The following is an 11,041-nucleotide window of genomic DNA, read 5'->3' as shown; positions in this document are numbered from 1 at the left end:
ATTATTAAATTGGCATTCTCGCCATATCCCTTTAGGGATGGAAAAACGGCTCGTAGTAGCAACCCTGTACTAATTCGTACCGGTGTAATAACGTAATATATTTTTGACAGCTGAGCTTTTGACAGACAGCTGTCATTAGACCTTTATAAACCAAACAACACATACATCAATTCCCATTGAAACAATAATTTATTCTTGTTTGTTGCTTTCCAAATCTGCTACCAAAATGAATAAACGTCGACTTCCTTCTTATATCCTTTAGAGTAATAACACTTGGGTTTTTGTTTAATAAAATAAAATATCGGCTGGCTTTATTAATATTGGCTTTTAATGGCGGTAAGTTTTTAACGGCACCAAGGATACAATCGTTGCTCTTTGTTGTTTATTCACTAGTACAAATAAAGTTACAATAAATAAAATTAATAACACTTTAAATTTTGACCATAAATTTTTAACTTCAAATAAATAATTTAACAACAATTGACTTTGACTTACATGTTTTTTACTTGGTATTGCAAATTCGAAAGAAAGTAAGTATGTGCCTGATGGGCCTTTTATACCAAGTTTGTTAACAAATACATACAAGAAAATATAAAACATAATAAATAACGGCTTGGGAAATTTTGAGCCATTGCTTTACTCAACATGACATTCGTCCTTCATTTTACGATATTGGTAGTAGCCGGGTTGCCATCATCAGCAGGGTTGCCATCATCGATAGGGTTGCTTTCAACAACATCCCCACCGTGAACTGACCCAGTGGGGGAGGATTCACCACTTCTGTCATCAACATCTAGAACAGCCAGTTTGGATATTGGTCGTCTATATGTGCCTGTGCTCGTTCGTACTTCTGCAGATCGGGCCATTCCATCTTTCCCTGTATACAGCTGAATTATCCTGCCTCTTTTCCACTGACTTCTTGGCAGATCCGGATCACAAACAAAAACCAGGCAGCCGACTGTAACTGGCTGTGCAGGCAGGCACCACTTCGTGCGACGAGTCAGCTCTGGTAAGTATTCACGCAGCCATTGACTCCAAAAACCATTCTTCATATTCTGTAAAACACGCCACTGCTTCCTCAAACACATTAACCTCGGCTCAAAGGGTGCTGGCGTATGAATCGAATTAGGACATCCCAGGATAAAATGGTTTGGAGTTAACGGTTCTGAGTCTTCTGGAGAAACGGGAAGATGGGTTAACGGCCTAGAGTTAACCATGTTTTCAGCTTCAATTAAAAAGGAACGGAAAGTCTCCAATTTAGGCGCCTGTTCCTTCATCATGGCATACAAGGCTTTCTTCACAGACTGGACTAGGCGCTCCCAGACACCACCTTCACTTGGGTTGCTTGGTGTGTTGAATATCCACTTTATTCCAAGAGCCGTCACCTTTGAATTAAAAGATTCATTATTTGGAATAAAATTTTCAGTACCTTGGAGTTCTTTGGCGATGCCGACAAAATTTGTCCCATTGTCGCTTCTTATAGTCGTTGGGACACCTCTTCTATTAATAAAGTTACGTAGGCACAGCAGGCAGGAATCGCTTGAGAGGTCGGTAGCAATTTCCAAGTGAACGGCTCTTACAGTCAGGCAAGTAAAAAGTGCTACCCACCGTTTTTCCCTTTGACGCCGAATGGTTACACTAACAGGGCCAAAATAGTCCAATCCGGTATATGTAAACGGCCTGACATAAGGCGTAACACGCTCCATAGGTAGTGGTGCCATCTGTGGCTGGCGGGGCTTGGCATGAATCATTTTGCAATATACACAACTCGCTTGGATGCTTTTAAGCAATTGGCGAAGTGCTGGAACCCAAAATTTATATCTCACTTCGCACATGACCGTGTTGAAGTTGATGTGACGGAGACGTTCGTGGTACCATTTGACCATAAGACTTGTGAACGGATGATTCTTTGGCAAAATTATTGGTCGTCTAGCCTCCATGGAAAGGAAAGAGGCATTTTCAATCCTACCAGACACTCTCAGTAGTCCATCGCCATCAACAAAGGGATTGAGCATCTTAATTCCGCTGTCTTCTGACAATCTGCCATTTATGGTAAGCGCCGACAAATCATCCCCAAAGGTTTCTTGTTGAACCTTCCGGCAGAGATACTTCTCACCTTCTGCTTCTTCCTCGACGGTCAGATCACCAGTCATCATATTTTGCCCTTTAACTTTGCGCTGCAAATTTTTTACATACCGAAGCACCCACGACATAGTCCTCTTGAATCTATTATACTTGGAGAAACGTTCAATATTAGGTATAATAGAAATTACTTGCCTTGCCAACATCACTTTATATCGGGAACGCAGCTCAGATTCACCTCGGCCAGCTATATTACCTCTTAATGTCTCCAAAGGCCAATGCTCCTCACCTTTCTTCAAAAAATCTGGTCCATTTTTCCACCTCCCCTCAGGATTATACGGCTTAGATAATTTCATTCGGGTCCCTTCATCAGCTGGATTGTCTGCACCGGGACACCATCTCCACTGCTTAATCTCACTGCCATCTAAAATTTCTGCAACTCTGTTTGCCACAAACTGCTTGTACATTCTATGGTCAGACCTAATCCACTGCACTACTGTTGAGGTATCTGTCCAAAAATAGATGGCATTAATATGTTTTAAATGATTTTTCACAATAGATTCCTTTAATCTTATTCCCATCACAGCAGCATGCAATTCCAACTTCGGTATTGTGTGATAACGCGTTGGGGCACAACTCGTCTTACCCATGACAAACACCACGTTAATATCTTTCCTTGTATTATCAATCACACGCCAATATCCGACTGCAGCCATTGCATCTTCACTTGCATCTGTAAATATGTGCAATTCTTCAACATTAGTACTAAAATCACAAGAATAATATCGTGGCACTTTAAATTTCACAATATTCTGCAACTGTTCTAGCCACACTCTCCATTGGCAATATATTTCTGGCGGTAACTTGTCATCCCATTTGATGCCACACTTCCACACCCTTTGCATAATAATCTTCGTCGTCACCATAAAATCACAAATAAAACCAAACGGGTCATAAATAGACATATTCAATGACAACATCTCTCGTTTGGTTGGCACTTTTTCACATTTTAGTATTTGTCCGTCCACTTTGTTTACTTTTAAATCAAAACAAAAAACATCTGTTTTTGGCACCCATCGAATACCGAGTACCCGTTCCACTCCGTCATTAATAAATGTATTGCCACTTATTTCTCCCTCATCAGTGGGATTGCCATACTGCTTGGTAATATATTGGGAATTTGATTTTACCCCATGTAAATTGAAACCGGCGAATTTATGAATTTTGATGACATCGGTTAAAGTCCTGATGGCCTCTTCCTCTGTGCTGAAACAATCGACATAATCATCAACGTAGTGTCGATCTATGATTCCATGCACTGCTCTCGGACAGTCATCAAGAAAATTTTTTGCATTTAAATTTTTAACAAACTGGGCTATTGTGGGGGAACAGGTGGCTCCAAATATCAATCGCTCCATCACATAAGTTTCAACCGGCTTATTGACATCACCATCTCTCCATAAAAATCTTTGGCAATTTTGGTCGGCTTTCTTGACAGCAATTTGATGGAACATTTCCTGTATATCGGCACAAACTGCAATTGGACCTTCTCTAAACTTGAAAAGAATAGTGATTAGTGGATTATTAATATCTGGGCCTGACAACAGGCATTTATTTAAGGCAACTCCCTCGACTTCAGCAGCGGCATCAAAGACTAACCGTATTCCTTTCTTGTTAGGATTTTTTACTCCAAAATGTGGAATGTAAAATGTACGATCATTCAAATCATCTTCATCCGTAGTGAGTTTTCGGCAATAACCTTCCTTTACATAATGTTCAATTTTAGATTTATATTTACTTGCATAGTCTTCATCTTTTTGCATCTTTTGCTCAACGCTGTATAATCGATTTAGCGCCATATTATATGAGCTTGGTAGTGGCGGAACGTCTTTTTTCCACAACAGAGGACATTCATAACGACCGTCAACTCGCTTCGTTTCACTTTCCAAAATGTCCAACGCTCTTTTATCTTCATCTGACATCAACGGCTTTGTATTGATTTTGACTCTTAATGTTTCGGTATCAAAATAGTTGCGCATCATACTGGTCATTTCTTCCAGAATAGCATCTTCGGATCTGGAACATCTGTGGAAATGTAATGCACGTTTAGGATAATTATTTACATCACCTGGAATCGGTCCATAAATTATTGCTCCCAATCTTGTTAATGTCACAATTGGGCCAAATTCACTTAAAAGGCGAGGAGTTTCTAATGGCACTGTCAAAAAGGCATGTTGAAGACTCAAAATCATCATTGGGCGAACGTTGGAATAATCCCCAACTGGGATTTGTTCGATTTCCTGGTATTTCTGGGATTTTAAAATGTGAGCCATGTGGCAACTCTGCACCGGCAATGACAAATCAGCTGATAAATAAATATTGGAAATTGTAAATTTTTTGTTTTGACGGCCGGTACCACTAAGTGTGACGCGAATTTTTTTCGTTTTTTGTGAAGTGCGGTGATTATTTAGCCACTGGAGCTCCAAATATTCGTCTTCTCCATGCAAAACGTCGGTGTGCAGCATGGATACATTTGCTCCATCGTCAACAAAGGCATATACGGTGATGTTTTTGTGTTTTCCATACAACGTGACGGGCAATAATTGGAACAAAACGTTTTCGGTATCGCATGTTGCATGGCAATTTCTCCTTTCGGGTAGAGTTTGTGGTGTTCCAATCGAATTTTCATTGTGTTGTGACAAATTATTTGTTGTGGTGGTGCGATCTGTCTGCATGGCGGCTGACATCGGGTTGTGCAATAATGTGTGATGTGGTTTTTGACAATCGTTTATGCCACAACGGCGTTTCATGTTGCAAGTTTTAACTTGGTGGCCTCTTCTCAAGCAACAGAAACAAGTTTTTATTTGTTTTATTTTGTTCCATCTATCTTCAACGGACATCTGCAAGAAAGATGGACAATTTTTAATGTTAAAACAGTCACCCATACAAATCGAACATTGGTGACTTTGAGCAACACCTGCAAACTTGCGACTTGACGGTGGTACCGCGGCTGGAAGATGACGACGATTAGATGATATTGGCTGAGTGTCATGAACCATGTTGGCCAATCGACGAAGTGTTGACAACCATTTGGAAAAATCAACTATTGTGGCTGGTTGGTCGAGATTCATGCACTTTTCGGCCCACTGCATTTGTCTGTTGGTGGACAACTTCGACACCAATTCGCTAAGGAGTGACGGATTGGATAGATGATGCTCTCCCTTGGCATTTTGCAGAAAAGTGGCCATATTGGAAATTTTGTTTGCATAATTGACGAGTGCATCCAAATTATCATTCTGAACAGGAGGGATGGCTCTCACCTTTTCTATCTGACTTCGGATTAATTGTTCTGGTCGTCCAAATGTCTCCTCCAGTAATTCCAAAATGGCGTCAACGTTGGCAGAATTTCCTAGTAGAGATTCCACGGCTTCTCTGGCACGACCTTTCAAGGCATCTCGCAATCTCATTATATTGTGGAGGTTGGAATATCCAAATTCGGCAGTGGTTGTAGTGAAAGATTCAAAAAAGGTGCACCATTCTTCCGGCAAACCCGTAAAAATTGGCAGTGGGTATATCTTTTTGTGTGGAATGGAGTTTAAGCTGTGAGAAGTGGAATTGTGGACGGACATTTCTGAGGTTATGGACGATGACGGTGTCGTTCGTGTGTGTGCTGGCGGATGTTGTGATAATGGCTGTTGCAGACTTCCTTGTGGCGCTGGCTGCTGTTGACATACTTGTTGTGGTGGTATAGTTTGTGGCATATTAAATTGTGGCTGTATAGTTTGTGGCATATTAACTTGTGACTGTGATGCTTGATTGTGCAATATTTGTGATTGTTGTTGTAACAAAGGCAATGCAGGCTGTGACTGTAAAGTGGATATTTGTGTGGCTAATTGTGACTGCATTTGCGTGGCTGTTTCCAAGAATTGTGCTTGCATCTGAGAATTATTAAAAAATTGTGTCTGCATTTGTTGCATTTGTTTTTGTATCGCATCCATCTGCATTTTAATTTGTTTTTTAAAATCGGCAAGTTCATTTGAGGATTTTGAGGTTGTGGCTGGTGAATTAGTGACATTTTGTGGTGTCGTTCCGTGAAGAGGAGGCTGATTGGCTTTATTAGCAGAAGACATATTGACCGAAAGTGTTTTTTCAGGTTCGTTTTGTTGGCTGCGAGACGGCGTATTTGATTTTGGCGAATGAGCGACGGACATGTCGTAAGTCTCTGGATCAAAACGGGCTGGTGGAATTCCTTGGGTGCTTCGGCTGCTTGTTCTTCTTGACTCCTGGTGATCTGACATGAAAGAAAAAAAAATGGCAATATCACAAGGTAAGGCAAATTATATCAATATGACGATATTTTACTGCAAAATATTGGCTTGACTCAATTGTTTGCAATAAAATGGCACAAATGTCTGTCCGTCCGGCTACTGTTGTTCAACATAAAAACACACACACATACAAAAATTGACATAAACTTTCAACAAATTTGGCTTTGACGTTTAATAAACTTGTAGAACATTGAATAAAATGATGTTGCTTTCCAAATCTGCTACCAAAATGAATAAACGTCGACTTCCTTCTTATATCCTTTAGAGTAATAACACTTGGGTTTTTGTTTAATAAAATAAAATATCGGCTGGCTTTATTAATATTGGCTTTTAATGGCGGTAAGTTTTTAACGGCACCAAGGATACAATCGTTGCTCTTTGTTGTTTATTCACTAGTACAAATAAAGTTACAATAAATAAAATTAATAACACTTTAAATTTTGACCATAAATTTTTAACTTCAAATAAATAATTTAACAACAATTGACTTTGACTTACATGTTTTTTACTTGGTATTGCAAATTCGAAAGAAAGTAAGTATGTGCCTGATGGGCCTTTTATACCAAGTTTGTTAACAAATACACACAAGAAAATATAAAACATAATAAATAACGGCTTGGGAAATTTTGAGCCATTGCTTTACTCAACATGACATTCGTCCTTCATTTTACGATATTGGTAGTAGCCGGGTTGCCATCATCAGCAGGGTTGCCATCATCGATAGGGTTGCTTTCAACAACATTGTTTTTGGCTGAAAACAACATAGAAACGAATGGAAACCAATATTTTCATAATAATGCTGTGGTGAGTCTTATCCATTTTCCTATGCCTAGTCGTCGGCGTATAAAAACATCCCCATTGCTGATAATGCCAGCACTTTTGGTATTTCTGGTTGTTGTGTTTTGTGTTTACATTTTTGCCTTGTGATCATTCACAATAGCATTAATGGTTTCGGTAAGTCTTTCTACTATCTGCAAAGGAAACAAATTGTTAATAAATATTTCCTCTTTACAGAATTTGTGGTACCACATTTAACCAGCGGTCATATTATCGGCCTCCTGGAGGTAACTTCCGCGGGCTCAGTCCAGAGAAAAAAAAATAGTTTTAGCCATCAACATCAATGAAATCAAAGGAGTGTGAACATTTGGGCATGACAGTTTTTGACGTGGATTATAATTGGTATCTGGCTATTTGGCATGAAGTGATTTACATACAGTTTCGTTCGCCCTCCTTTTTTCGCTAAAAAGGCATCATTTCAAAAACTGAGAAGCCAATTAATAATTCCCTTCGCCGGGATGAAATCATGATATTGGTAGAGATCAGTAAAATTTTGCAACACTGTCAGTTCGTTTTGAAAAACATTACTCTCTTTAATAGAGGGCAATAAAAGAAGTTGAGCCTATGGGGGAATAGGTTAGGTTATAGGATGCGCAGCCTCTGTATGGGCAGCCACTCCACTCGGAGACCTTGAGGTCCATTGTGTTCATCCTGGATATTGAAGATATTCTGGTGTGATGTGTATACGTATGTTGACTGTGGCTGTGTATGGATGAAGATTGTAGGTGATGTGGTTGTGGATGTAGGTTCTGTGGGTTCTTATCCGGTCTGTGTATGACATTTTGACATCTTAGTTGATGGTGATGATTGTTGGTGAATTGATGGTTATGGGTGTGATTTAAAAGAGACCATAGGTGTGGTGATATGGTGTGATGATATGGTGTGATGGTGTATTGCCTGTGGATGAGAAATGAAATGTAGTTGGAATGCGTTAGACAACGTTACTGTGCAGAGGTGGTGTTTGTTGCAATCCCAGTACGTTGGAGCCATTTCAGGCCTTTAGCAAGGTGAAGTAGATCGGTCGGCTCTGCTTGGCTAAATGCTGTTAGTGATTGGATGGTATGTACCCCCATGGTACACAGTCTTCTGGAAATGAGCATAGGACAGCGGCATGAAAGGTGCTCAATCGTCTCTATTTCTTCCTCATCCTCGCAAAGCCTACAGTAGTCGGCCAAGTCTTCTTCCCATTTACTTGTCATGGATCTCGTTCTGCAATGACCCGTGATGATCCCCACTGCTAGTTTCCGATCTGGTTTCCTCATTGAGAGCAGTGAGGCGGTTCTTGTCTTCGACGGGACTGGCCAGATTGCCCTTGATGTGCTGCAGCTGGGCAAGTTTTGCCAGTGCTGGCAGAATTTTTCCCGACCTTTTTGTATTATCTCTCTCCTGAAGTGGCACAGTGGTGGCTTGATGGAATTGTCGATTTCAATGTTTTGTGACTCCGATCCGCAGCGTGCCAGTTCGTCGGCTGCCTCGTTTCCCTCGATGTTGCAATGCCCTGGGAGCCAACACAAGGTGACGATTGATTTTAGTGGCTCCAAAGCGTGTTTGCAATCCAGAACTGTCGCGGACTTGATATATAGGGACCTGAGAGATTTTAGGGCCGCTTGACTATCAACAAAGATAGTCACCGGTCCAGATATATCCCCTCTCATGTTGTTAATCAGTTCTGCGGCTTTCCTGATCGCAAAGATTTCAGCTTGGAAGACACTACAATGTTCGTTCAGCTTGTATGAAATACGTAGATCTAGGGAATTGCTGTAGACACCTGCTCCTGTGCCCGTTTCCATCTTAGAGCCGTCGGTATAAATCTCTATACCGTCTAGAGGTGGGCTACTAAGTGTCCAAACATCCCTATGGGGTATATGCACCTTCACTGCCTCGAACGACATTTGTGGTGACATATAGTCACTAATGTTCCCCAAGGCCGTTGGTAGTCCGAATCGACGTAGGATTGCAGCTCGTCCGTGTTCCGAACTGCGCCATGAACCTAGCTCCTTCAGCCGAAGAGCACTCATTGCTGCCTGTTCCTGCACTACTAGGTCCAGTGGGTGTAGATCTAGTAGCACATTTAAGGCAGCTTGTGGAGTGCTCCTCATGGCAACAGTTATTAGAATTGATGCCGCTCTTTGGACGCTGTTCAGTTTGTTTAGATATGTCGTTTTGTTCAGAGCATTCCACCAAACCAGAGAGCCATAAGTAAGAATTGGGCGGACAATGGTCGTATAGATCCAATGAACGACCCTTGGTCTCAGGCCCCAACTCTTACCAATGGAGTTCTTGCAAGAATATAGAGCTATTAGACCTCTCTTGGTGCGCTCCTCGACGTTCCTTTTCCACGTGAGTTGGTGGTCAAGAATGACGCCGAGGTATTTGGCTTCCGAAGAGAGTTCAAGACTAACTCCATCCAGCACTGGTAGGGTGAATGGTCTGACCTTTCTTTTATTTGTGAACAATACTAGCTCTGTTTTTGATGGGTTCACTCCGAGTCCGTTGTTAAGTGCCCATCTAGATAATTTGACTAGAGCTCCTTGCAAGAGTTCTGATAGTGTCTGTGGGAACTTCCCACTGAACATGATGATAACGTCATCTGCATACGCGATCGTCTTTATGCGCTGCCTATCAAAATCCTTGAGTATTTCATTTATCACTAGAAGCCACAGTAGTGGTGATATTACACCTCTAGTGACCTGCTTCCGAATGGAACTTCCACCGATGCTTGAATTGATTATTCGGCTACCGAGCATGCCGTCAATCCAATTGACCAGTATAGTCGAGACACCTAGTTTTATTAGAGAGCTGTGTATGGATTCAAGTCTAACGTTATTGAAGGCCCCCTCTATGTCGAGAAATGCCGCTAGCGTATAGTCTGAGCCATCCATATTCCTCTCAATGTGTCCAACTACCTCGTTTAATGCTGTTTCCACCGATTTGCCTTTTAGGTAGGCATGTTGAGCGGAACTTAGGTCTGTGGCTGAAAACTTGGCTCTAATGCCAAGGTCCAGCAGCCTTTCAGTCGACCTGCTGTGTTGCCTGAGGTAGTGGGGACTTTGTCGTCCAAAGCCTTGGTCGTTGTCGGAACTTTGTCGTCCGAGGCTTTGGTCGTGGTACCCTCCTCAGTGGCATCCTGCCTGTGCAAGGTTGGCTTATCGGCTTCGGCCGATGTACAATTATCCCGGGTCTGTGATGGTTCCATATCCGCAAGAATTGTAGTTTCCGCTGAGCCCGAGGACAGTTTATCTGTGACTGCAGCTGCTGGAACAACTGTGTTGTTTAGTTCGTCATCAGATAAACTGTCCTCAGTCTCTTCAGAAACACAGCTCCGACTAGGGCCTGGGGAAACCGTCCTCTCCAACATGGCCAGGAGCTGCCTACTCTGTTCGGCAAGACTGTCCTCAACCAGTCCCATGTTTGGTGACTCTAGTCCGTCCCCTCCCGAAGATAATGTTCTGTCTGGTGTGGTCATATCATAGTCCATGGGCGTTGCTGTTTTGTCGGCATCTTTATTTTTTGGGTTTTTTGGTGGTTTTGTTTTAGTTTTAATTTTGTAATCCATGCGTCATTGAATTGATGGGGGAATGGAGGTCGACCATGGCATAGCCCTCCTGTACCATGGCAAGGACTTGTCAACTAAGCCTGTACTACATTGAGGCGCCCAGGTATCTCAATGAGGCTCCGTTCTACTACAGTAGGTACCCTTACTGCAAACCTTGAACACCGATAGGCACGGGTTCGCTTAACACCCCGGCGTTAGGGGATCTCTGTTACGTAGGAGATCACTACGTGGGTAACCT

General features: G+C 41.9%; 1 protein-coding gene across 4 annotated transcripts; it reads right to left on the bottom strand.

Annotated features, from left to right (window-relative positions):
- Positions 1-278: 278 nt before the first annotated feature.
- On the bottom strand, positions 279-7,158 carry LOC141399992 (uncharacterized). 4 transcript variants are annotated; one of them, XM_073979381.1, is made up of 3 exons: positions 2,877-7,158; positions 2,729-2,815; positions 279-2,590 (listed from the first exon to the last, which is right to left on the bottom strand). In XM_073979381.1, the coding sequence occupies exons 1-2, from the start codon at positions 6,378-6,380 to the stop codon at positions 2,771-2,773; spliced, it is 3,549 nt and encodes a 1,182-aa protein (XP_073835482.1). In that variant the 5' UTR covers positions 6,381-7,158; the 3' UTR covers positions 279-2,590; positions 2,729-2,770. The 4 variants fall into 4 exon arrangements, 3 of the variants coding, with proteins under 3 accessions (XP_073835482.1, XP_073835481.1, XP_073835480.1); XR_012412051.1 differs by having other exon boundaries at positions 279-389; positions 496-7,158; XM_073979380.1 differs by having other exon boundaries at positions 2,729-7,158.
- Positions 7,159-11,041: the final 3,883 nt, after the last annotated feature.

The sequence above is a fragment of the Musca autumnalis genome, unplaced genomic scaffold (genome assembly GCF_047663935.1).
Source record: "Musca autumnalis isolate F117 unplaced genomic scaffold, ASM4766393v1 scaffold_3, whole genome shotgun sequence".
In the NCBI taxonomy this organism is placed as follows: domain Eukaryota; kingdom Metazoa; phylum Arthropoda; class Insecta; order Diptera; family Muscidae; genus Musca; species Musca autumnalis.
Note: the sequence above shows the minus strand (reverse complement) of the source record. Positions and strands in the feature narration are given on the sequence as shown.

Coding starts and splice junctions, on each gene's coding strand:
- LOC141399992 (XM_073979379.1), bottom strand. CDS start 6,380: ATGTCAGATCACCAGGAGTCAAGAAGAACAAGCAGCCGAAGCACCCAA. Junction 4,983..5,057: donor CAAGTCGCAAGTTTGCAGGT/GTTGCTCAAAGT, acceptor TCTTTCTTGCAG/ATGTCCGTTGAAGATAGATG.